The sequence below is a fragment of the Tursiops truncatus genome, chromosome 11 (genome assembly GCF_011762595.2).
Source record: "Tursiops truncatus isolate mTurTru1 chromosome 11, mTurTru1.mat.Y, whole genome shotgun sequence".
Taxonomy (NCBI): Eukaryota; Metazoa; Chordata; class Mammalia; order Artiodactyla; family Delphinidae; genus Tursiops; species Tursiops truncatus.
In genome coordinates, this window is record NC_047044.1 from 90,022,790 (window position 1) to 90,048,953 (window position 26,164).

The 26,164-nt window shown below is 38.9% G+C and overlaps 1 protein-coding gene across 1 annotated transcript in view; it reads right to left on the bottom strand.

Annotated features, from left to right (window-relative positions):
* The window catches only part of DERA (deoxyribose-phosphate aldolase), a 114,285-nt gene that overhangs the window by 23,187 nt on the left and 64,934 nt on the right, over positions 1-26,164 (bottom strand). The window contains exon 6 of the mRNA XM_019937029.3: positions 23,632-23,760. Within this exon, the coding sequence (XP_019792588.1) occupies positions 23,632-23,760 (129 nt within the window). The remainder of the gene's footprint in view (positions 1-23,631; positions 23,761-26,164) is intronic.

Below are 26,164 nucleotides of genomic sequence, written 5' to 3' on the forward strand. Positions count from 1 at the left end.
CTCAAGAAACAGACAGCAAGGAACTGTTTTATTAACAAAGGGAAAATACAAGGAGCTTGAGCAAGAGTAAAATATGGAGGAAGAAACTAAAATTCAAGTCTTTAAATCTCACTGGAGAAGATACTGCAAGTGAATAAGCTGAGAAATTTCTCTCTGGGCCTGCCCCTCACTCCCCATCCACTCGTCATCGTGATATGGACCACATCTCGGTGGCACAGCGGTCAAATCATAAACTTAATCAATACAAAAGCTAAATGAATTCAGTGCTAGGCAAGCTTTAATAAAGCATGATGTCTATACTGAACATAACTAAACTCTTCCACAGCTGCCTACCTGTATAAATAAATGGGTTTTTACTTCTTTCATCTCCTTAATAAACACTGGCACAGCACTTACCATGTGCTGGGCATCGTCCTAAGAGCTTTATACGTCACCTGACGTATCTTGAAAAATAAATCAGGTATCTGACACTTCAATCTTCAACTGAAGCTATCTTGCTGCGGAAGTTCAGGGGTCAAAGGAGGAGACATATTTGTAAAGCTAAAGTATCCAAGAAGAAATCTTGAGAAATCCCTGACGGCAGCACAAGCTTCTGCTTCTGGTTCCAAGGAACTTGCCTTGGCCTAGTCTGTCCCACCACAAGTACTTGTGAATGACTGCTGTGTTCTAGGCTGTGCTCAGCGATGATTAATACCCTCCTTTCTGAGAAAGAGGCAGGCATATGTGCTGGGTGGTGTGTAAAAAGTGCTGGGGAGCACAGAGCAGTCAACAGGTGCAGTCAGGGTGCAGCGGCAGATCTGCCATCCACAGGGGCTATAACGTGAGGAAGTGAAGGGCTGAGGTTTCTGTCCTCGGCCGGTGGTGAAGTCAGAGGAGCAGTGAATGGGGACAGAGCCAGTTAGTTCCAGCACATTCTACATTAGGGCTCTCCACTAACTCACTGGTGAAATTTGCATGTTGTTTTTCTGATTTTAGTCCTAGTTTCATTCAGTTTAACTAAGCAAAATTATATTAAATTTTTTTTTCTGCTCTCCGTTTCTAAGCTTTTTATTTAGTCAGAGCATTCACGTAAAATATCCTGATTGGCAACACTGTTGCAGCCTAAGGAGAAATTTTCTCTTTTCTTGAAGAGTTTCTGATTTTGGTTGGACAAATGTCCTGACATCTCTTCAGTGGGTGGTCCCACCACACACACACACACACACACACACACACACACACGCACGCTCACAGTGAAGAAGGGATTGGGGACTGTAACCTCTGGTTTCAACTCAGTGGATTTTTTTTTTAAGTCAAATATTTTCAAAAAGTCCACATCCAGCGCTCTTCTATTGACTGGTTTGGCACAAGTAATGTACACAGTTACTGAACCTGTGGCCTCCTCCAAATGGATTTAAATTTTCATAGGCTTAAACTAAAAAATGAGGCTCTAACAGGGGGATTTCAGACATTAGCCACATGAGCAGGGAGGGGGGCGATGTTTAAAGAGACTGCAAGGGAGGTTTTCTAAAACTGGACCACTTACACTGGAACGCTTATGCTCCCGCAGTTACATGTGCACTGAAATCTTCTCTCAGTGCCACAGAGTATAATCTTCTGTGTCTACAGGACCTCACAGAACCTAGTAAGCATTCACTGACTCTATTCTTTGGTTCAATATTAATAATGATACACAAGAAAAACTTTGCCACACTTAGGTTTTGTATGATGGGTTTAAACAAAAGCGCAAAACTGTCCTTTTTGTGAACTTTTGAGGTCCTTGCTAAGTACGTATGCACTGTGAATGGCTTACAGGGTACATATAATGCAATGTCCCCAAAGCTGTCTGACCACGAGACCCCTTCGGCAGAGTAGTTTTCAATGAAACAGTGTACCTCCCTAAATTCTAGCTTTACTTTCCTTATTTAGAACTCATTTGTTAGGGATTTATTGTGTCTTCCCCCACATTCATATGTCAAAGTTCAAACCTAGCCCAGCATACTGGAATGTGACTTAATTTGGAAACAGAATCACTGCAGATGTATCAATCATTAGTAACTGGAGTAGGGTGGACCCCTAATCCAATAAGACTAGCGACCTGTAAAAAGAATGCCATGTGAAGACACACTGGGAAAATGCCATGTGAACATGAAGGCAGAGACTGGGGGGATGTTTCTACAGGCCAAGGAACTCCATCAGACCACCAGAAGCCAGGGGGAGGCATGAAACTGATTCTCCCTCTTCACCCTCAGAAGGAACCAACTCTGCTGAGACCCTGGCCTCAGGCTTCTGGCCTCCAGAACTGTGAGACGACAGATTTCTATTATTTAAACCACTCAGTGTGTGGCACTGTTACAGCAACCCTAGGAAACTGATGTAAGAATCCATTAAAAAAAAAAAGGAATCACAGGCACAGGTGATAAGAAGTGGGTCTTGAACAGCGCAAAGACTCAGATTATGTCACTTATGTTTCAGAACAAATCCAAACAACTCTCCAGGGTGTTTCACCAGGTAGGAGACAAATAAAGAGATGAGAAAGGACGGCACTGCCAACAAAGCAGCACTGGGCTGTGCAGGGCATCAGATGCAGAGGAAGAGAAGACAAGGATGGGGCTGTCCTGCCCAAGACAAGGTGGAATTTCAGGAGACGACAAGGAAAGAGTCACAGGCAGGGAGTAGCTAAGGAGGTAGGAGAAGGGGAGAAAAGGGCCACTCCCAGAGGGCAGCGGGCTCTGAAGAGCCAGGGTGTCCCCATGTCCTCTGCCATTGCTCTTGCTAGTTCCTGGTTGTGCATAAAAGCCACACTGAAGTCAAGGTTATATACACTGGGTCCTACCTGGTATTTCTTCCTCCAACTGGAATCTCTCTAGCAAATAATTCAGAATTGATCACCTTGCTGTTATAAAGTGCCCAGTAACAATTATCCAACTTTCATTTGATTGGACCTATTTGGGGCACTAATGAAAGGAATGTTTTGTCTGAAAAGTCCACACTGGAATTTCCTTTCTAAGCTCCCAAAGCACCTGAACACTTCACGAGTCTCCAGCCAAACGCCTCCTCCCCCCATTTCTGACCCTGGGGAGCACGAGACACAGTGTTCAGTGTTAGGATTCTCGTACTCATTATCTCGTCCTCTTCAGAAGACTCTTCCTCTAATACCATTTACTCTCTTCTTCTCCTTCCTCAGCTGCATTTTCCCTCTTCCTACCTACTAACACCGTTCAAACAGACCTAAATTCAGGCAAATCCTCTGGAAATTGGTGGGGTCCAGTAATCCCATATGGGTGTACAATTACCCGAACAATGATTGAATACATCTTTTTTTTTTTTTTACTTAAACAACTTTATTGGAGTATAATTGCTTTACATTGCTGTGTTAGTTTCTGCTGTATAACAAAGTGAATCAGCTATACATATACATATATCCTCATATCTCCTCCCTCTTGCATCTCCCTCCCACCCTCCCTATCCCACCCCTCTAGGTGGTCACAGAGCACCGAGCTGATCTCCCTGTGCTATGCGGCTGCTTCCCACTAGCTATCTATTTTACGTTTGGTAGTGTATATATGTCCATGCCACTCTCTCACTTCGTCCCAGCTTACCCTTCCCCCTCCCCGTGTCCTCAAGTCTATTTTCTACATCTGTGATTTTATTCCTGTCCTGCCCCTAGGTTCTTCAGAACCTTTTTTTTTTTTTTTAGATTCCATATATATGTGTCAGCATACAGTATTTGTTTTTCTCTTTCTGACTTACTTCACTCTGTATGACAGACTCTAGGTCCATCCACCTCACTACAAGTAACTCAATTTCATTTCTTTTTATGGCTGAGTAATATTCCATTGTATATATGTGCCACATCTTCTTTATCCATTCATCTGTCTATGGACACTTAGGTTGCTTCCATGGCCTCACTATTGTAAACAGAGCTGCAATGAACGCTGTGGTACATGACTCTTTTTGAATTATGGTTTTCTCAGGGTATATGCCCAGTAGTGGGATTGCTGGGTCGTATGGCAGTTCTATTTTTAGTTTCTAAAGGAACCTCCATACTGTTCTCCACAGTGGCTGTATCAATTTACATTCCTACCAACAGTGCAAGAGTGTTCCCTTTTCTCCACACCCTCTCCACCATTTATTGTTTGTAGATTTTTTGATGATGGCCATTCTGACCAGTGTGAGGTGATACTTCATTGTAGTTTCGATTTGCATTTCCCTAATGATTAGTGATGTTGAGCATTCTTTCATGTGTTTGTTGGCAATCTGTGTATCTTCTTTAGAGAAATGTCTATTTAGCTCTTCTGCCCATTTTTGGATTGGGTTGCTTGTTTTTTTGATATTGAGCTGCATCAGCTGCTTGTATATTTCGGAGATTAATCCTTTGTCCGTTACTTCATTTGCAAATATTTTCTCCCATTCTGAGGGTTGTCTTTTCGTCTTGTTTATGGTTTCCTTTGCTGTGCAAAAGCTTTTATGTTTCATTAGGTCCCATTTGTTTATTTTTGTTTTTATTTCCATTTCTCTACGAGGTGGGTCAAAAGGATCTTGCTGTGATTTATGTCATGGAGTGTTCTGCCTATGTTTTTCTCTAAGTGTTTTATAGTGTCTGGCCTTACATTTAGGTCTTTAATCCATTTTCAGTTTATTTTTGTGTATGGTGTTAGGGAGTGTTCTAGTTTCATTCTTTTACATGTAGCTGTCCAGTTTTCCCAGCACCACTTATTGAAGAGGCTGTCTTTTCTCCATTGTATATTCTTGCCTCCTTTATCAAAGATAAGGTGACCATATGTGCATGGGTTTATCTCTGGGCTTTCTATCCTGTTCCATTGATCTATATTTCTGTTTTTGTGCCAGTACCATACTGTCTTGATTACTGTAGCTTTGTAGTCTGAAGTCAGGGAGCCTGATTCCTCCAGCTCCGTTTTTCCTTCTCAAGATTGCTTTGGCTATTCGGGGTCTTTTGTGTTTCCATGCAAATAGTGAAATTTTTTGTTCTAGTTCTGTGAAAAATGTCCGTGGTCATTTGATAGGGATTGCATTGAATCTGTAGATTGCTTTGGGTAGTACAGTCATTTTCACAAGGTGGATTCTTCCAATCCAAGAACATGGTATATCTCTCCATCTGTTTGTATCATCTTTAATTTCTTTCATCAGTGTCTTATAGTTTTGTACATACAGGTCTTTTTTCTCCTTAGGTAGGTTTCTTCCTAGGTATTTTATTCTTTTTGTCGCCATGGTAAATGGGAGTGTTCCCTTAATTTCTCTTTCAGATTTTTCATCATTAGTGTACAGGAATGCAAGAGGTTTCTGTGCATTAATTTTGTATCCTGCTACTTTACCAAATTCATAGATTAGCTCTAGTAGTTTTTTGGTAGCATCTTTAGGATTCTCTATGTATAATATCATGTCATCTGCAAACAGTGACAGTTTTCCTTCTTCTTTTCCAATTTGGATTCCTTTTATTTCTTTTTCTTCTCTGACTGCTGTGGCTACAACTTCCAAAACTATGTTGAATAACAGTGGTGAGAGTGGACATCCTTGCCTTGTTCGTGATCTTAGTGGAAATGCTTTCAGTTTTTCACCACTGAGAACGATGTTGGCTGTGGGTTTGGCATATATGGCCTTTATTATGTTGAGGTAAGTTCCCTCTATGCCAACTTTCTGGAGGGTTTTTATCATAAATGGGTGTTGGATTTTGTTGAAAGCTTTTTCTGCATCTACTGAGATGATCATATGGTTTTTCTCCTTCAATTTGTTAATATGGTCTGTCACATTGATTTATTTGTGTACACTGAAGAATCCTTGTATTCCTGGGATAAATCCCACTTGATCATGGTGTATGATCCTTTTAATGTGCTGTTGGATTCTGTTTGCTAGTATTTTGTTGAGGATTTTTACACCTATGTTCATCAGAGATATTGGCCTGTAGTTTTCTTTCTTTGTGACATCCTTGTCTGGTTTTGGTATCAGGGTGGCCTCGTAGAATGAGTTTGGGAGTGTTCCTCCCTCTGCTATGTTTTGGAAGAGTTTGAGAAGGATAGGTGTTAGCTCTTCTCTAAATGTTTCATAGAATTCACCTGTGAAACCATCTGGTGCTGGGCTTTGGTTTGTTGGAAGATTTTTAATCAAGGTCTCAATTTCAGCTTGTGATTGGTCTGTTTATATTTTCTATTTTTTCCTGGTTCAGTCTCGGAAGGTTGTGCTTTTCTAAGAATTTGTCCATTTCTTCCAGGTTGTCCATTTTATTGGCATAGAGTTGCTTGTAGTAATCTCTCATGATCCTTTGTATTTCTGCAGTGTCAGTTGTTACTTCTCCTTTTTCATTGCTAATTCTGTTGATTTGAGTCTTCGCCTTTTTTTTTCTTCATGAGTCTGGCTAATGGTTTATCGATTTGTTTATCTTCTCAAAGAACCAGCTTTTAGCTTTACTGATCTTTGTTAACATTTCCTTCATTTCTTTTTCATTTATTTCTGATCTGATCTTTATGATTTCTTTCCTTCTGCTAACTTTGGGGGGTTTTTTGTTCTTCTTTCTCTAATTGCTTTAGGTGTAAGGTTAGGTTTTTTATTTGAGATGTTTCTTGTTTCTTGAGGCAGGATTGTATAGCTATAAACTTCTCTCTTTGAACTGATTTTGCTGCATCCCATGGGTTTTGGGTCGTCGTGTTTTCACTGTCATTTGTCTCTAGGTATTTTTTGATTTCCTCTTTGATTTCTTCAGTGATCTCTTGGTTATTTAGTAACGTATGGTTTAGCCTCCATGTGTTTGTATTTTTTACAGCTTTTTTTTCCTGTAACTGATATCTAGTCTCATAGCATTGTGGTTGAGAAATATACTTGATACGATTTCAATTTTCTTAAATTCACCAAGGCTTGATTTGTGACCCAAGATATGACCTATCCTGGAGAATGTTCCATGAGCACTTGAGAAGAAAGTGTATTCTGCTGTTTTTGAATGGAATGTCCTATGTTATTTATTTTCATTTTGGATGATCTGTCCATTGGTGAAGGTGGGGTGTTAAAGTCCCCTACTGTGATTGTGTTACTGTCGATCTCCCCTTTTATGGCTGTTAGCATTTGCCTGATGTATTGAGGAGCTCCTGTGATGGGTGCATAAATATTTACAATTGTTATATCTTCTTCTTGGATTGATCCCTTGATCATTATGTGGTGTCCTTCTTTGTGTCTTGTAATAGTCTTTATTTTAAAGTCTATTTTGTCTGATATGAGAATTGCTACTCCAGCTTTCTTTTGGTTTCCATTTGCATGAAATATCTTTTTTCATCCCTTCACTTTCAGTCTGTATGTGTCCCTAGGTCTGAAGTGGGTCTCTTGTAGACAGCATATATATGGCTCTTGTTTTTGTATCCATTCAGCCAATCTATGTCTTTTGGTTGGAGCATTTAAATCATTTACATTTAAGCTAATTACCGATATGTATGTTCCTATTCCCATTTTCTTAATTGTTTTGGGTTCATTATTGTAGGTCTTTTCCTTCTCTTGTGTTTCCTGCCTAGAGAAGTTCCTTTAGCATGTGCTGTAAAGCTGGTTTGGTGGTGCTGAATTCTGTTAGCTTTTCCTTGTCTATAAAGGTTTTAATTTCTCCATCGAATCTGAATGATATCCTTGCTGGGTAGAGTAATCTTAGTTGTAGGTTTTTCCCTTGCATCACTTTAAATATGTCCTGTCACTCCCTTCTGGCTTGCAGAGTTTCTGCTGAAAGATCAGCTGTTAACCTTATGGGGATTCCCTTGTATGTAATTTGTTGCTTTTCCCTTGCTGCTTTTAATATTTTTTCTTGTATTTAACGTTTGACAGTTTGATTAATATGTGTCTTGGCATGTTTCTCCTTGGATTTATCCTGTATGGGACTCTGTGTGCTTCCTGGACTTGACTATTTTCTTTCCCATATTAGGGAGGTTTTCAACTATAATCTCTTCAAATATTTTCTCAGTCCCTTTCTTTTTCTCTTCGTCTTCTGGGACCGTGAATACATCCGTAAAAGCATCAAATACAGCATCACCCAAGACCGTAAGACAGTGGCTTCCCAACGTCTGTCTCCTCTTTGTTTCTGAGGCTGAATCTCTTCCCTATCTGTGCACGAGCTGCTTTTTCTCTGAGTCAACTGCTTGAATAAAAATCCCAAGCTTTTCCAGTCTAGCCCTCAAGGAACAACCAAGGAAAACAGTAGTGGAGAAGGGTGGGTTTAACTGAAAAGTATAGTGAATTATAAGGGAGTCCCTGATCACCTCATGGGAGTCTGGATGTTAAAAAACAAAGCGGGAAGAGAGAACCCACCATGCCTGGGTGTGTGCTTATGGACAGAAGATGAAAATGAGAAATGTACTTCAAAAATAATTTCAGCAGAAAAAAAATATTTAATAACCACTCAATTTAGAAAATACCACCTCTAATGAAAATGTCTCAAAGTAGTAGTTTTAAGGATTTTCATTTTATATTTTTGAAAGGCATTATAATAATGAACACGGTGAGATGAGAACACCTGGAATGGCGGAAGAAAATCTGCTTTTTAACTGTCTAAGTTATCTAATCTGCAATCCTACTCAGAAACCTCTACATCTGTGAATGTGACTACACATAATATTATAAACTCTGAGACAATTTATGTGCTTTTCCTTTTTATTAAAAAATAAACAGGAAAATTTTAATTATTCACTAGAATGTTAACATAAAACCAGTGTGATAGCAGCTAACATTCTACAAACAGCCTTTTGCTGGCTTCATGTGACATGGATGATCTAAATTCTTTCCCATTTCATTGACTGTTCAGTGCCTCCCCCATTGTCCCTGCCGAATTTAGCAGCTTTGTAACATAGGAAACTTAACTTTCGATGCCCTAGTTAATGATAAATTTTTTACAAAAAGCATATTATAACACTCAATCTTGGGTCACTAGGAAAGCGAAGCATCATCCTGATAACTGAAGTAAAAACATGAATTTCCTTTTCCTCCCGAATCACCAAAATAACTGTATTCATTCTCCATTTTGCTTTATGTGCTTTGTCTTGCTAATGTTTTTAAACCAAAAAATAGAAATATATAGAAAAATAGAATAAATAAATTAGAAAAATAAATAATTATAAAAATTTATTTTTTTACAATTTAATTTTTATTATTTTATAATTTTATTTTATAAAAATAATTTTATAAAATAATTATAAAATATTTTTAATTTAATAATTTAATAATAATAAATAATTTAATTTATTAAATTAAAATAATTTAATAATTTTATAAAATAATTATTTTATAATTTTATTTTATATAATTTATTATAAAATAAATAAATTATTAATAATTATATTAATAAATAAATTAGAATAAATAAAATAGAAATAAATAGCCGACAACAGAATGAACAGGTGGAGGTCTTCTAATGGGAAGCAGAGGCTCAGCTTCCTGGGCTGGAAAAAGCCTTGTTTCTCTTGAATTCCCTAACCTGATAAAGTGCACCATGATGAGTTGTTCTGTCCTCACCCTTCCCTGCTCAGCAGACAACCATTCACCAAGTACGATTCATTCTGCCCCCTCAATACCCGCCACGGCCGTCCACTCCTCTCCATCCCCACCGTACTGCCCCGGTTCAGCTCCTCGTCCTGGTCGGCCAGACTGCTACAACAGCTTCCTAACAGCTTCCCCGCCTCCAGCCCAAATCCACTGCCTCTAAAGTGGAAATCTGATCACTACTCCAGTACTGCAGAGAGCAGTAAGGGAGGAAGAGGAGCCTGGAGTAAGGATGTCTTATTGATCTCTATCCCTTGTGCCTGGCACATGGTGGAGGAATAAATGGATGAATGAATTAAGCGATTGCTCATTTCCCGGCTATAAACTTTCAAAGGCTAAAAACTCTCCACACCCACAGATGGGAACACAAACTCCATAGCATGGCCATAAGCCCCAGACAGCTTACCTGCTTCCTCCTCCGCTTCTCCCACCACTTCTCCACCCCAATCATACCAGCGTTCTCACCATGACATGCTCTTCACGGGTATAAAAGGGCACGTGCTTCTCTGCCTGAAAAGCCCTTCCTCTACCTCTGCACCTAATGACTCCTCCACAAAGGCCACTTGCTTTGCAAACCCATCCATGAGTCCTCCAGAGGGTTCGCCAGGTTCCTGCAGCCCCAGCGCAAGTGTCCCTTTGGCCTCTGGGTTCCCGACAGGGCAAACCATAAACCCCACTTTCACCTCCTCACCAGACTAAAAGATTTTTAGTGTTTAAAGGGAAGGAGCTACATCTTACTTATTTTTCTCTCCCTTGTCTCTCGTCTCATCCTTCTCCAGTGCCCAGAATAGCACTGATAAACATTAGATGTTCATGAAATACTTGCTGTATGAGCCCATTTGAGGGAAACAAACACCCTAGGTATTAGGATGACAGAAAACCTAGCCCTTCTCTTCCCAACTAGCCTTTCCCCCAGCCCCTCCGTCTTCACCACAGCTGTTACCACCCCTCACCCCCTCATTTCCTCCCATCCCCCCAGCACAGCTTGGAACTGTGGGGAGTCCCCATTCAAACCCTAAACCTAATAACTTGCAGATGGAAGGAGGAGAGACCTCAATACTATCAAGGCGGCAGAAGGATGAAAAATATTCCTAGAGACCTAACTAGAAATACAAATTCACGTCCTTCCAAAAAAAAAACATTGTCACGTGTCAGTTAGGACGTACAGAACTACTGCTGCAGAGCTAAACTTCAGTTATTCTGTCTGCTAAACTCAGGCCTGGCAGAGAGACCAAATAACCACTTACGATCTTGTTTCTGTGGGAATATAGGTTCAGAGTTCCCAACAAGCCATCTGTAACTACAGGGACAATCAGCCTGTTCATTGTGGAGTATCTTCGTTAAAGGTTTTTCCCCTCGAATTTGAAATTCTCTCTCTCAATAATTTCTAAACTATCAGGGTGAGTGGAAAAACTTCTTGTCTTAACACCAGGAAACCTAGATTCCAGATCAGAGGCTCTCCTTCCTGCCTACACAGTAGACACACCAGGAGAAGATTTTAAAAAGTACTGATTCCATTCACGACCATTAAAATCAGAACCTCTGGGCGGTAGGATCTTTTCACCAGTTTATGGAAGAAGCGCTTCAGGATATTCTGATTTGCAGTCCGGGTTGAGAACCTCGTTCTAGACCATGTTTTGACTTATCTGTTCTGGGGTAAATTCCTTCTGAATCTGACTTTCCTGGATCTCGGTTTTCTCGCCTATAAAATGAAAGCTTTGAGATGAACAGGATTCTTTATGAGCCTTCCCAGTTTTCAAAGCATTTAGAACTTTTATGAGTTAATTTTTTAATGTTTAGTTGCTCTATTTCTCTTGGCTTATCTGACAATGTACAAGTCAAGAAAAAACAGACAGGAATCTGCAAAGACCTTTTAGTGACTGAGACAGAAGGAGTTGCAGGCAAAATTCCAATTTGAAAAGTATGTTGCCCACATACTCAACTAGTTCCTGGGAGGACAAAAGTTACATATACAATCACTCAATTTTATAGATTTTTTTTTTAGAGCCATTATGTTCAAATTTTTAAAAAGGAAAAGAAAAGAAAAAAGTTTCCATACTATAATATTTCACTCCCTCAGATACGTAGTTTTATCATTCTAACAATGACTTTTTTGCACATACTTCCATTAAAACCATGACTGCAGAATAAGCTGATGATTTCAATAACGCCCCCTCGCTCCTGAAATCTTTTTGTTCAATAGCTCACTGAGCAATTTAACATACAGGGTCCCTAATTTCTTTATTCTAGGGATGGCATTATAACCTTTGTCTTGCTTCAACCAATTTTTCTCTTAGTTAACACATCTTTCCAAGTTTAAAATATTTTTTTTCATTGATTTGGCTTATAAAGTAAACCTAGAAACTTGCAAATATTTTTTTGAAAAACAAAGAAATGCAGAAGAAAAGAGAATACAGGAGAATTGCTTGCTCCATTTTATAATATTACAGCACATTGTGTAGTCTTGTGTCAGTATTTATCATCAGTCATTTAGTTTATGATACATAATAACTTTGGATTACTGATGCTTGTAGTATTACTCACTCTGTGTCTTGGACTGTTTGAAGATCTGTATTTTTATTACAAAGTCCAATAAAAATAAAGTGAAAAACCCATAGGTCCCAAAACTGATTCCTGGCTTGTGCTGTATGTCACTCCTTTCCAATCTAAAAAGTGTTTCCTTCTACTGTTAGTCTCTGTCTCTTGCTCATAAGCAAATTTATCTCCTAATGCCTCATTCTTTATTTTAGCCATTAATCTCCCATTGAGAACCTTACCAAATGCTTTTTGCAGATAAAAATATTTAATATCTACTAGATTTCCCCTATCCACAAAGCCAACCAACATTGCTTAGAGGGAAAAATCAATCTTTTGTACCTGAATTTAAGTTTGCTGGTCTGACTCAAAGTATTTTTCTCGAACTTCTTCAGGTCTTTACAGGAAATAATAGAACCACAGTGCAAGAACCTCACTTCTCTTGTTATGGGTTGAACTGTGCCCCTTAAAAATATATGCTGATGTTCCAAACCCCAGTACCTCAGAAAGTGACCTATTTGAAAATCGCGTCATTGCAAACGCAATTACTTAAGTAAAGGTAAGGTCTTACTGAGTAAGGTGGGCCATTACATGGTGGATGTCCTTATAAGAAGAGAAGAGATGCAGAAATACACAGGGAGATGACCATGTGATGATGGAAGCAGGGATTGGAGTGATGCCTCTATAAGCCAAGGAATGCCAAGTACTGCCAGCCAGCACCAGAAGCTTTCTAGCAAGAAAGGATTCTCCGCTACAGATTTCAGAGGCAGCACGGCCCTGTGGACACCTTGATTTTGGACGTCTACCCTCCAGAACCATGAGAATAAATGTCTGTTGTTTTAAGCCACCGAGTTTGAGGTACTTTGTTACGGCAATCCTAGAAAACCAACACCCTCCCTCTTTTCCCATTAATTCCATATTTGGGGGCCCTGTCTATCCTGGCTTGAAATCTACCCAGAAATTTCACACACACACACAACCTGTGTGTGTGCGTGCGTGTAAAATATTTTTCTCCTCTAGGATCAGACTCGACTCCAAAGGATCACATTTAATGTTTAGGTCCAAAGATTCACATAAAACGTTTCTTCTTCTAGGATCACACTTGACTCCAAAGCAGAAAGCACCCCAATGGTTGCTGAGTATCTAACACTGGCTCCATCGGGCTGTCGCCCAGCCTGTGCTTTGAACACCTCCTACCTCCTGACGTGGCCCATCCAAGTTCCAGAATACCTGAACTTTAACAAAACTCTGCTTTATACCAGGCCAAAATCCATCTTCCTATAACTTCTAAAAGATGGTCCCAGCCCTCCTACCTTGGAGTAACAGATAACAATCATGCTTTTTCATCATTTTTTGTGTACATACGTGTGTACAAGTATTTGAACACAATACCACAGCCCCAATGATCGTGCTACTCCTAAATAAGGCGCCCCTATCTTTTGCATCACTCTTCATGGGAAGGTTTCAACTTCCCTCATCCCACGCTACAATACCACACGCTCCAATACCATTCCCGTCCTCTGCACCCTTTCACCTCATCCCTCTGCTCCTTCATTCTTACACTGTCCTCAGCCTTGTCCTCTCTCCTTCTCCTTCCTCAGGTGGACAAGAAAAAGGTCCACTTCCACTGTCACTCCCTAGCTGTTCCCTGGGCACCCCAGGGAGGGGAATCTGAAAACAAACAAAAACCTTAGTACAGAACTCAAGTAGCAGTTGATAAGCATGACCCTGCTCACGTGCCAAGTGTATCATCATGGAACCATCAGCAGCGCAGGTGGACACAAAATTACAGTGGAAGCTGCCTGAGGTCAGGGTCCTCTTGCAACTTTCCTTTTCATTTCAACGAGGATTTGCTGTGGGCCCATCACAGGCGGGGCTCTAGGCTTGCTTTCAACTTGCTCTTTCATGTGTACTTCATGTCCACCACCCCCTAGAGTTTTTCTCCAAACGGTCTATTGTCTTATTTTTCTTGTCCTCAATAGAAAAGTACAGCTCAATATATAAATCTCATTCAGTGACTCCAGAAAGACATCTGTGCCTCCAAAGGTTAAACACAGCTTAAACGTATCTTACATGATTCAGATCAACTGCAAGGTGGAGAGCAGAACTGCACGACAACTAAAGCATGGAATTTGGAGTCCAGAGTCCTCCAGAATCCTGCCACGTCCTAAATGCGTGGCCCTGGTCTCGTCACTTAACTTCCGAGCTTCAGGTCTCCAGCCACTCAACACTGATAAGGTACCTCCCCTACTTCCCTCTTAAAACAACCGCAAAAAGAACTCAGTAAACTACTAACTTCACATGATTTACTAACCTTTATTCACGAAATCATTCAACAAATATGTTTATCAAGTATCTACCTGGTACAAAGTACTGAGGGACCCATTCGAGGATTCCAATTTCCCAGCATTTACGAGTTTGCTAAAAGATCAGTAACTACCTGGCACAGACATTAAAGAGTAAGTAACAAAAGTTAACGTGTTAGGAATTAAAGACAAATGAATAACAGAATCTCAGAGACATGAGCAACTACCTATAGGTCTCACCTCTATGTCGTATACCAGAATTTCATTAAGAAAAATCCCTTATTCTTTTGCTGAGAAAATACAAATTTCTTTAAAAAAATGAATTTTATGCATGTTGTTTACAAAGGTATCTATTGATGTCCTTGTACCTGATAACCTAACCCATCAATGAGCATTTTCTAGGCACTTGTTACGTGCGAGCCTTTGTGCCGGGAACTTCTCTAGGCAAAGCCAGGTCTGTAGAAGGCAGTCGTGCTTTTGGAATAAGGTGGGTTACATTTTAAAAAAATTTCACACAGTAAAATTTTACACAGGCTAGTATATAACACACAAAAAACTAAGCTTTCAAGCTTTCCCTTTTTTTTTTTTCCCTCCAGAAGCCCAGCCGTGAAGAGCCACAGAAAATGCTTTATGCTTAAATGTATAGACTTAACCTTTTATAAAAATGACATGCATAGACCAAAATGCACCATCAGTAGTTCCTGTACTGCTGGGAGGCCAGAAAACATGATAACTCCTCTCTTCTGCAGTTTTTTACTTTGCACTCAAGAAAGGATGGGGAGGGCGTGGGTGAGTGAAGGTAAACTTTCTGATATTTTTGCTTGGGGCCTTGAATTTAAATTGACTCCTTGAAAGAGATGGCAAGTTAATTAGTTTTTACCCTGTAAGTGGTTTAATTTTCAGGGCTAGTTTAAGGAACTGTAAATAAATTTACACTTTAAATTCTTTACCTCTTAACCTAATGCACATCTATAGTCTCATGCTTTCCCCTGTGATAAATTTTCAACTGAAGCATACTTTTTCATAAATTAAATGCCTTCCTATGAAAGGCAAGATCTTACTTAAAAAACAAAAACAAACAAACAAAAAAAACAGGCTGGAACACCCCAGGGGTCTGTATGTGCCATCTGGATCAATACTCCTCGAGAATACAAAGATTTGCAGCCTAAGATGAAGGACTCAGTGTGACTTCTGACAATCTTTAGAAAAATAAATCTACACGGTCTTTTATTCTACTATTTGGTTCATATTTTTAAATGTTTTTAAAAAAATCTTAGATGTTAATTTGCTATTAATCATAGCATTTTTTAGGAGTTTGGTTTCCTTTAGTCATAGCAAGTTTCCCACTATTTTCCCCCTTTATTTTATTTACTTAATGGCTTCCCTCCTATTTTTGTCTATTTCTTTGCTTCATCTCATTGTTTCTGTATTACTTTGATCTTATTGGGTTGAATTTCGAGTATTCCCTCCCCTGGTTCCTACTTTTTTCATTTTTCATTTCCTATATGTTACGAAATCCCAGCCAAGTTCAAAACTCATTTTGCATTCCCTTCAAGGTCTGCTTTTCTCAAGCCCATATTTTTATGTTAGTACTCTTCCCACAGATCTTCATCAGCAATTCAAACCTGATGACATTATGATTGCATCTTTAGTGCTTTTCTACTCCAACCTTATTTATCATGCCTGCATTATGTCCAAAGATAAGGTCTAGCATAACTTCAGAGCAGAGCTTGTTAGCTGTTGCATGTGTGCAAACAGTCCAGGCTACTGAAAGATAAAGCCACTTTTCTACATTCCGGCATTATTCTTAATGTGTGCATTTGCTGGGCTGAAATCCCTTAGCAGGTCAGCTTTTTGACTTCTCTTTTCTATAAGCATGTTTCCCTTTCTATCTTACTTCCTATCACCTTGTTCTTGGCTTGTTTGATGAAAAAAATATGGCTCTCGTTTCTCTTCCCTGATTATTTTCCCTTCAAACCGTTTATTCCCACCTCACCTTCTCCTTTATTTATATTTCTCTCACCACATTTCCAATAATGTAAAAGTAAGATCCATTTTCAATGACCAAAAGGCCAAGGCAAAAAGTTCTCCTTGGTCTTTTCCTTGCTTCTAGAACTTTCTGAGAATCCTACAAAACTTTTATACATCATACCACTGCTTGGATTGCCTAAGCCATACTTTGTATATATAATCTCCTTGTCAAAGGTATACATTTTCTATCTTTTTTTCAATTAAAATAAAAACTCTCAAAATAACATGTCCAAACTCTACAAGGTGGTGGCACATCTGGGAAGATGAATCTAGACCTAATCTAATCTGATTTCACTTTGCCTGTTTTCACTCTTCCTTACCTCTGTCTGTCTTTCTCACTGACTCATTGGTGTATTCCAAAGTATTTCCTTAGGCTCTCCTAGATGTCAGGCAGGGTAGCAATCAAAGGGGAATACAGATAAGTAAGATAATTCTTGGCCTCAAGGAGGTTCATAGTTTTATAAAAAAAACTAAGAGGTAAAACAACTGATGGTGATACTAGATGACAAATGCTACTGGTATTTATATACCAGTATTAATTCTCCTGGTATTATATACCTAAGAGAAGGACAGTATGAACAATTAATTCTGCCTTTAAAGGATAATAGAGAGATTTGACAGAGTAGGAAAAGTTCACTTAGATCTTTAAAAACAGCTAACAGGAGGGGAGAAGGCTATAACAGATACAGAAAATGATATAACAAAGACAGAAATACCTGGGATGTTACAAATAGCAAAAATGACCGTACAGAATAGCAGCAAAGATATCCTTTTAACTGATGTTGTTATTTTACCATAGAAGAGTACCTACCTCGTAGAGTTGTTGTGAAGGTTAAATGTAAATATATATGAAGCCCTTAAAATAGTACCTGTCACACGGTAAATGCTCAAGAAATGTTACCTATCATTACTGTTGTATTATACATTATATCACATATATTTCATCTATTCCAAATATTTTATTGACTTATTTTTTTCTGGTTCCTGGCTTGGTTCTGGATCATTGTGGCTGCTGAGTAAGTGACCTTATACATGTCTGAAGAGCTGAGGTGGCTGCTACCGCTTCCACTGTAAAAGAATCAGGAGCAATGACAACCATGGCTAAGAACTGTACCATAAGAAAAAGAAACTGGGCCACGTCTAATTGCGATTCTCAACGAATCAGATATTCTTTGCACCTTTCTTTTTTAAGACAGAGTCAAAAGCCAGCAAAACAAGTTCATATGTAAGATTCAATGAACAATCCTACGAATACAGTAAGCTTTGGGATCAGTACAGAATGTAATCCAGCTCAATAGCTTTCACCTCCTACAGTTACACCACAGGTCACATACATTACTTCATCTGAAGTTATAATCAGATTAATTTATTTGTTCAAGGTCACAAATTCTGCAAGATAGAGCAAGAGTCCAGGTCTTCTAACTCCTATGAACATGGCTCCTTCCCCTAAAACATTCTGAGAGATTCCTAAACAAGAATAAACCAAAAGGAGGCTACGAATCACTTATTTGAGCAAAAATATAAACACACCCTGGCTAAGATTTCACTTACAATAATGTATGATACTAGACTAACGTAGTTATGTATTTCCACCTTGCTCTCTTTAGAGAACTGTGTTTGAGAGAATAATCGAAATGGCTATCAAAGTTGTAAGATAAAAATTATTATGAATGTAAATGACAAACCCCTTTCCTTTTGAGATTTATGATGCTAAATTAATGGGAAAACAAAAGCCATGAAGAATTCCAGACATGTGAGAAGAAATGTTACCAGACTTGCCCTCCTGCTATAAATAACTATATAACTGAGCAAAATACATAAGGCAACTATTTTTAGGCATTGGGAAATAGGCAGCTCAAGATACAGACCTTAAGATAATTAAGATATACAAATAAGCAGACAAGGACTTTAATCAGCTGTTACAAATATGTTCAAGGATTTTAAAGAAAGAATGATCTCAATGAGTGAAAAAATGGGAAATAGCAGAAAAATTAGAATTCTAAAAAAGAATAAATGGATTCTAAAACTAAAAATGTTCAAGAGCATAAATTTCAATGGATGGGCATAAAAGTAAATTTTAGGTGGAAAGTAGGGTCAATGAACTTGAAGAAAGATCCACGTATATTAGCCACGCAGAAAAACAGAGGCGGGGGAGAAAGATTAAAATTAAAATGAATAGCGCCAGTAAGCTGTGAGACAGTATCTAACACTCAGGTGCTTGGGTCCTAGAAGGAAAGAGAGTGGGGCAGAGAAGTCCTAAAACAACAACCTACAAATCCAAGAAGCTCAGCAAGCTACGAGCAGGATGAATACAAAGAAACCCACACTTAGGCACCTCACAGTCAAATTAGTGAAAAACAAAGATAAAGAGAAAATATTGACTGGGTATTTGATAAAACATTACTTATAAGAAAACAAGAAGAAACAGAATTCCAAGAAATGGAATGATATGGTTAAGCACTGAAATAAAAATAAAACTGTAACCTGAAACTCTATATTCAGCAAACCATCCTTGAAAAAGGGGAGTGAAATAAAGACATTTTCCAATGAACAAAATCTGAGAGAATTAATCACCAGCAGACTACAGGAAGGATAAAAGATGGAAATGACATGTAAAAGACTAGTTTTACTTAGTTTTTTTCCTTTTAATTTCCTTAAAAGACAAATGACTGTCAAAACAAAAATCACATCATTTTGAGGAATAGTTTATAAATAGTTGGAAGAAGAAGTACATTAAAATAATCCAAAGGACTAATGAGGGTGCAAATGGAACTGCTGTAAGGTTTTTACATTTGTGCCATTTGAAGTGTAAAGTGGAATACAGGCATACCTTATTTTATTGTGCTTTGCTTTACTGTGCTTTGCATTATTACACTTTACAGATACTGCATTTTCTACAAATTGAAGGTGTGTGGCAACCCTGCAACAAGCAAGTCTGTTGGCACCATTTTTCCAACAGCAGTTGCTCACTCTGTGTCTCTGTGCCACATTTTGGTAATTCTTGAAATATTTCAAAAATTTTCATTACTATTATATTTGTTACAGTGATCTGTGATCAGAAATCTTTGATGTTACTACTGCAAAAAAACATTACAACTCTGTGAAGGCACAAATGATGGTTAGCATTTTTTGCAATAAAGTATTTTTTAACTAAGGTATGTATATATTTTTTTAGACATAATGCTATAGTACACTTAATAGATTATAGTACAGTGTAAACATAACTTTTATATGAACTGGGAAACCAAAAAATTCATGTGATTTGCTTTATTGCAATATTCGCTTCATTGCAGTGGTCTGGACCCAAACTTGCACTACCTCTATGGTACACATGTAATGTTAATTCTAAGTAGACTGTGATAAGTTAAGAATGCATACTGTAATTTGCTAGAGCAACTACTAGAAAAATACAAAGAGGTTATAGATAAAAAGCCAATAGAAAAAATAAAAATGAAGTGCTGCATCTGATGAACCCAAAAGGTGGCAGGAAAAGAGGAACAAAAATAGATCAGAACAAGGAGGAAGCAAATGGCAAGATGATACAGTTAAATCCTATCATATCAATAATTATGTGAAGTGTATATGGACAAAACATTTCAATTAAAAAGCAGAGAATACCACAATGAATTTTTTAAAAATCTGTCTCTAAGGGATAATAAATATATAACCACAGATGGGTTGAAAATAAAAGGATGGGAAAAAGATATACCATGCAAATGGTAAGCACAAGAAAGCCGGTGTGGCTAGATTAATATTAGACAAAGTGGGGGCTTCCCTGGTGGTGCAGTGGTTGAGAGTCTGCCTGTCGATGCAGGGGACACGGGTTCGTGCCCCGGTCCAGGAAGATCCCACATGCCGCAGAGCGGCTGGGCCCGTGAGCTATGGCCGCTGAGCGTGTGCGTCTGGAGCCTGTGCTCCGCAACAGGAGAGGCCACAGCAGTGAGAGGCCCGCGTACCGCAAAAAAAAAAAAATTAGACAAAGTGAACATTCAGACGAAGGTCTAGTACCAGAGATAACAAGGGACATGTCATAATGATGAATATGCTAATTCAACAGGTAAACATACCAATCCTAAAAGTGTCTATACTTAACAACAGAGCTCCAGAGCTCCATAATAAAGTTAGAAAAAGCTGACAAAACTAAAAGGATAAGTATGCAGATCCACAATCATATCTGGAGATGTTAACAGCCCTCTCAGCAATTAATAGAAAAAGGACGCCAAAGTGAAACCAAGCAAATCAGATCTAAAAAGTGTGATCAACCAACTTGAACTCTTTGAAAAGACTAATAAAACTGGCAGACCCCTAGCAAGACTATTTTCCACCAAAATGAAACAAAGAACAATAACAACAACAGAAAACGAAAATGACCAATATCGGGAATAAAAAAGGAGACATAACCATAGACCCTACAGACATCAGACTACTAAGAGAATATTACAAACACTTCAGACCAATAAATTTAGCAACTCATATATGTGTACAATGAAAAGCCACTAAGCAAACTCCTTATACATAGAACAACGTGACAGATCTCACAGCTATTACCGCGGGGGTGGGGGAGGGGGAACAAGCACAAAAGAGTACACACTATATAAGTATAATGTTCTAAAACTGGCAAGCTAATCTATAGTGATAAAATCAGGTCAGTTATTGCACCTGGAGCGGAAGGTAGAAAGAGTGGAACTGACTGCAAAAGGGAACAAAGGATATTCTGGTATGATGGAATATACAAATTGTCAAAACTCATCATATCATACACTTGAACTTTATTGAATGTAAATTTACCTCAGTGAAGTTGATTTTGAAGAAAACAAAAACAGTTTTAAAAAATACTACAGAAATAGGATGAAACATGAGTTTAGTCCATAAATTTTTTTAATTTAAAAAATCTTTCAAAACATACTTCGTTTATGTTATGTACCTTCTTAACAAAATAGGAAGCATAAACTGTGGGCCAGGAAGTGCATGATACTTCACAAAGATGTGCCTTTGATTCATGATAAGACCTAGCACAGTGCCTTGGGAGACAGCTGGGTTACAACTGAAAAAGCAATACACCTGAAGCCAGAAGACCTGGGTTCAAATAATGACTTATGTGATCAATTAGCTGTGAACCTTAGGCAAGTCTCTCCATCTTAAGTTTCTTCATCAACTACAGGGCTGGTGTGAAGGTGAAGAAATATTATTATAACGTATCTAGTAAAACACCTCACAGACAAAGTTATATTACTCACAGTAATAGACGCTGATTAGATGAAGAAACGAAGGAGATAAACAATGACATGGACATGGATACAAGCCAACAGGAACAGGGGAGAGCGTGTTTCTAGTCACATTTCTGTTTGTGGCTGTGATGGGTGGGATGGAGGATGGAACAGAAGTGTCCAAGCACGAGGACCTAATACCATGTTCCTATCCTACACAGTAGGTGCAGGGAGTAGGACAGGGTTGGCTGCCGGCCCAGAATGAATATACTTTCACTGTGACCTGGATCCCGGCATTCTGGGCTAACTCCCTTGTCCTGGTGAGGAGCGTGAAAAGGGAGGCTACTTGTCTACCTAAGACTCCAATGGGCTTTGCCCAGGTTCCTTCTATTACTGGGGGCCTCTGAAATGCCAACATAACTGATGACCCACTCTTTAAAGTGATCCACTCTTCCCTATCCTTGGGTTTTCAGAGATTTCGCTCTAAATAAAACAAGCAGAGCAGAGATCTTTTGGATACAGCAGCAGTGAACAGAGTAACAGCTTCATTAATGCCTAGTTGGCTGATAGAGTTCCAGGGAACGATGCTTCGTCTGAGTCTTCAAAAAGTGCACGAGTAGAAAAATCTAGAGGGTGACCACAACAAAGGCCCAGATTTAAGACCTGAGAAGTCACGTATCTTCCAAACATGGAGCCACTAGTAGGGCACCTAAAAATCCAATACTGAGTCACAGTATAGTATCTGATAGAGGTTTTAACAGATCACTATGAGAGCATGCAGAGGGAATAATAAACCAAGTGGTGGGGGAGGAAGCAGTATTGGGGAAATATCCTCGAGAAGAGTGACAACTATGCTGAATCTAAAGACGTTCAAGAGTTATTTGGGCAAAAGGCATTCCAGGCAGGGACACAGCAGGTACAAAGACTCCAAAGGATTGGACGGTGCCATGTGCAGAGCACAGCGGGTAATTCCAGAGAGCTGGAGCATACGGTATGCAGGGAAAAGGAGGCGATGGCAGAGGCACAGGCAGGGTCTGGAGAAAGACCCTTTTTATTTTTGTTTTTTTGGCCGTGCCACACGGCTTGCAGGATCTTAGTTCCCTGATCAGGGATTGAACCTGGGCCCCTTGCAGTGGAAGTGTGGAGTCCTAACCACTGGACCACCAGGGAACTCCCTGGGAAGGTCCTTTTTTAAAGTCGGGCTGAAGGAATTTATATTGTATCTTGAAAATGAAGGGGAGCCACTGAAGGATTTTCAGCAAGCAGTACCATAACCAAACTGGCATTTTAAAGAGGTCATTCTGGCAACAGTGTGGAGAACAGATTGAAAGGGGACAGAAGTAGAGACAGGGAAACCGAGTTAGGAGACCGGAAGTGATCCGTGTGGGGAGTGACAGTGGTCTAAGAGAGCAGCACACAGAATGGAGCGAGGACGTATTAGATACGGTAAAAAAGTAGAACTCCCGAGAATCGTTCACTGATTCACACGAAGGTGAGAAAAGGCAATCCAGCAGGACTCCCAAGTTTCAGGCTTGGGCGTATGACTGGCTAGACATGCTGTTGGTAAAGATAAAGAATAAGTCAAGCTACATTTCAAAATATAAAAACAAGGACACTGCCCTAAATTTAAGAAGAAAAAATTAACACAAACAAAGCACAGGCTGCCTTAGACAGTATGGAGATGGATCTCTGAGAAAAATCAAACCCTAAATTCACAGAGGGGAAGAAGTCAGTTAAGGAAATTTCTGTCTAACATATGTTGATGAATGAATAATCAAAGAATAACACAGAAGGCAATTCACTAACAAGAGAGCCATCTACTGCCTTACAAGGATAGTGCAATGATAAAACGCCACTAAAAAACGTGGAAGAAAGCCAAGTTTGTGAACACTTCCCACTGCACACGTATTCATAAAGTATCTGACGCCCCACCAACACAAACTCCAAGTGGTCAGCACTTGCAGCTAACAGCCAAATGCTCTGACTCACTTATTCCTTCTAAAAACATCAATGCAGTATATACCATCATTTCAATATAAAACCTGGCTTACCTGCCATCATGGCTATCATACTGGCTTTATAGACGTTCGTAAGAGATCCAAGTTCTCCTGTTGCTAAGATGGTTTTGAGACGAGCCTCCCCACAGGCCTTGCGAAACTGACGAATCTCATCATACAGGGCTGGGGAAGGAAATAATTGAGGCAGTTACAAAGCAGGCAAGTGATAACGTAACCTGGCAGCCGTTCAGAGCTGGTAGAACCCATCTCAGATTTAGGAAACATAAACCATTTGTCACTTTCTAAAAATCACCCCAATTTAATATCACCTCAAGCATTCTGTTGCAGTTCACATCCTGTTACAAGGAATGCTTAGTTTGCTATCCTGAAACTCTTTCTATGCCCTGGCCCAAGGTCCTGAGCCATGGAACTTTTAAAATATCATTATAATGACATGGAAATTACAAATAGTTTTTACTGCTTCCATATGATGGTTACTTACAATAAAAAAGAAATCCATCTACCAGATACACAGGGGTATGCTACTTTGCAAACTGAAGAAAAAAATCCTCAGGTCCTTATTAATTCTCACATTCACACAAAATAAGTTCTCTTGTTGGAATATAAAGCAGGCCTTTCCTGAGAGCTCTGCTAATGGTAATAAAGACATAAGAGCTTGCCCCACTATCTGCCAGGGTATGTGTCTATATATCGGACTAAAACGTGTTGAGCCAGAGAGTGATGGATATATGTACACAAATCCAGCTGTAGAGGATTCAGAGATGCAGCTTTGAATCTACTAACCTCTGACCCCAATAGCACATTTGGCTTTCTAGAACTCCATTAGGACTCTGAAAGCAGCTGGATTTAAAAAAAAAAAAAAATTAGTCTCAAGTCAGCAAACTCAGTCAAACCATGAAAGTTATAATAAGATAAACAAAACTTGTCTTCTCAATCCTAGAAAACTTGAACTTAACCTGAACCTCGACAGTGAAAACTGAACACAAATAAAGGCAAGGATTCTATTACAAGATGCACAGTAAAGTCCAGTGTTCGTTGCCTCCAAGAGGTACCCACAGGCTTCTTAAGAAAGAATTGAATAGTTTCACAAATCCCTAATAATCAATAGTTTTGAGTATTAGAGACCATCTGAGATGCCACACCTCCCACCTTACCCTGTGCATCCCACATAAACTATGACAAAATCATCTTACCCACACATCCAATATGACAACATGTGAAAATGGTATAAACAGCCAAAGAATATGTGGCAATAACAATTTATATTCTTTTAACTCAGAGCATGAATCTTGGATGGAATGACATTTATTGAGTTACCAAATCTAAAAAGAGAAAGTTGTCCACTAAGAACTAATGACAAGGAAATCTCTTGATCTAAAAATTCAAGAAGGCTAGGGACTTCACTGGTGGTCAAATGGTAAGCCTCTGTGCTTCCACGGCAGGGGACAGGGGTTTGATCCCTGGTCGGGGAACTAAGATCCCACATGCTGTGCTGTGTGGCCAAAAGAAAAAAAAAAAAATTCAAGGAAATCAAAAAATAACTAGAAACAAATGACAATGAAAACTCGGTGACACAAAGCCTATGGGATGCAGCAAAAGCAGTTCTAAGAGGGAACTTTATAGCTATAAAAGCCTACCTCAAGAAACAAGAAAAATCTCAAATAAACAATCTAAACTTACACCTAAAGGAACTAGAGAAAGAAGAAAACACAAAACCCAAAGTTAGCAGAAAGAAAGAAATCATACAGATGAGAGCAGAAAAAAATGAAATAGAAACAAAGAAAATAATAGCAAAGATCAATAAAACTAAAAGCTGGTTCTTTGAGAAGATAAACAAAATTGATAAACCATTAGCCAGGCTCATCAAGAAAAAGAGGGAGAGGACTCAAATTGATAAATTAGAAATGAAAAAGGAGAAGTTACAACAGACACCACAGAAATACAAAGCATCGTAAGAGACTACTACAAGCAACTCTATGCCAATAAAATGGACAACCTGGAAGAAATGGACAATTCTTAGAAAGGTATAACCTTCCAAGGCTGAACCAGGAAGAAATAGAAAATATGAACAGACCGATCACAAGCACTGAAATTGAAACTGTGATTAAAAATCTTCCAACAAACAAAAGTCCAGGACCAGATGGCTTCACAGGTGAATTCTATCAAACATTTAGAGAAGCACTAACACCCATCCTTCTCAAACTCTTCCAAAAAACTGCAGAGGAAGGAACACTCCCAAACTCATTCTATGAGGCCACCATCACCCTGATACCAAAACCAGACAAAGATACTACAAAGAAAGAAAATTACAGACCAATATCAATGATGAATATAGATGCAAAAATTCTCAACAAAATACTAGCAAACAGAATCCAACAACACATTAAAAGGATCATACACCATGATCAAGTGGGTTTTATCCCAGGAATGCAAGGATTCTTCAATATACACAAATCAAGCAAAGTGATACACCATATTAACAAATTGAAGAAGAAAAACCATATGATCATCTCAATAGATTCAGAGAAAGCTTTTGACAAAATTCAACACCCATTTATGATAAAAA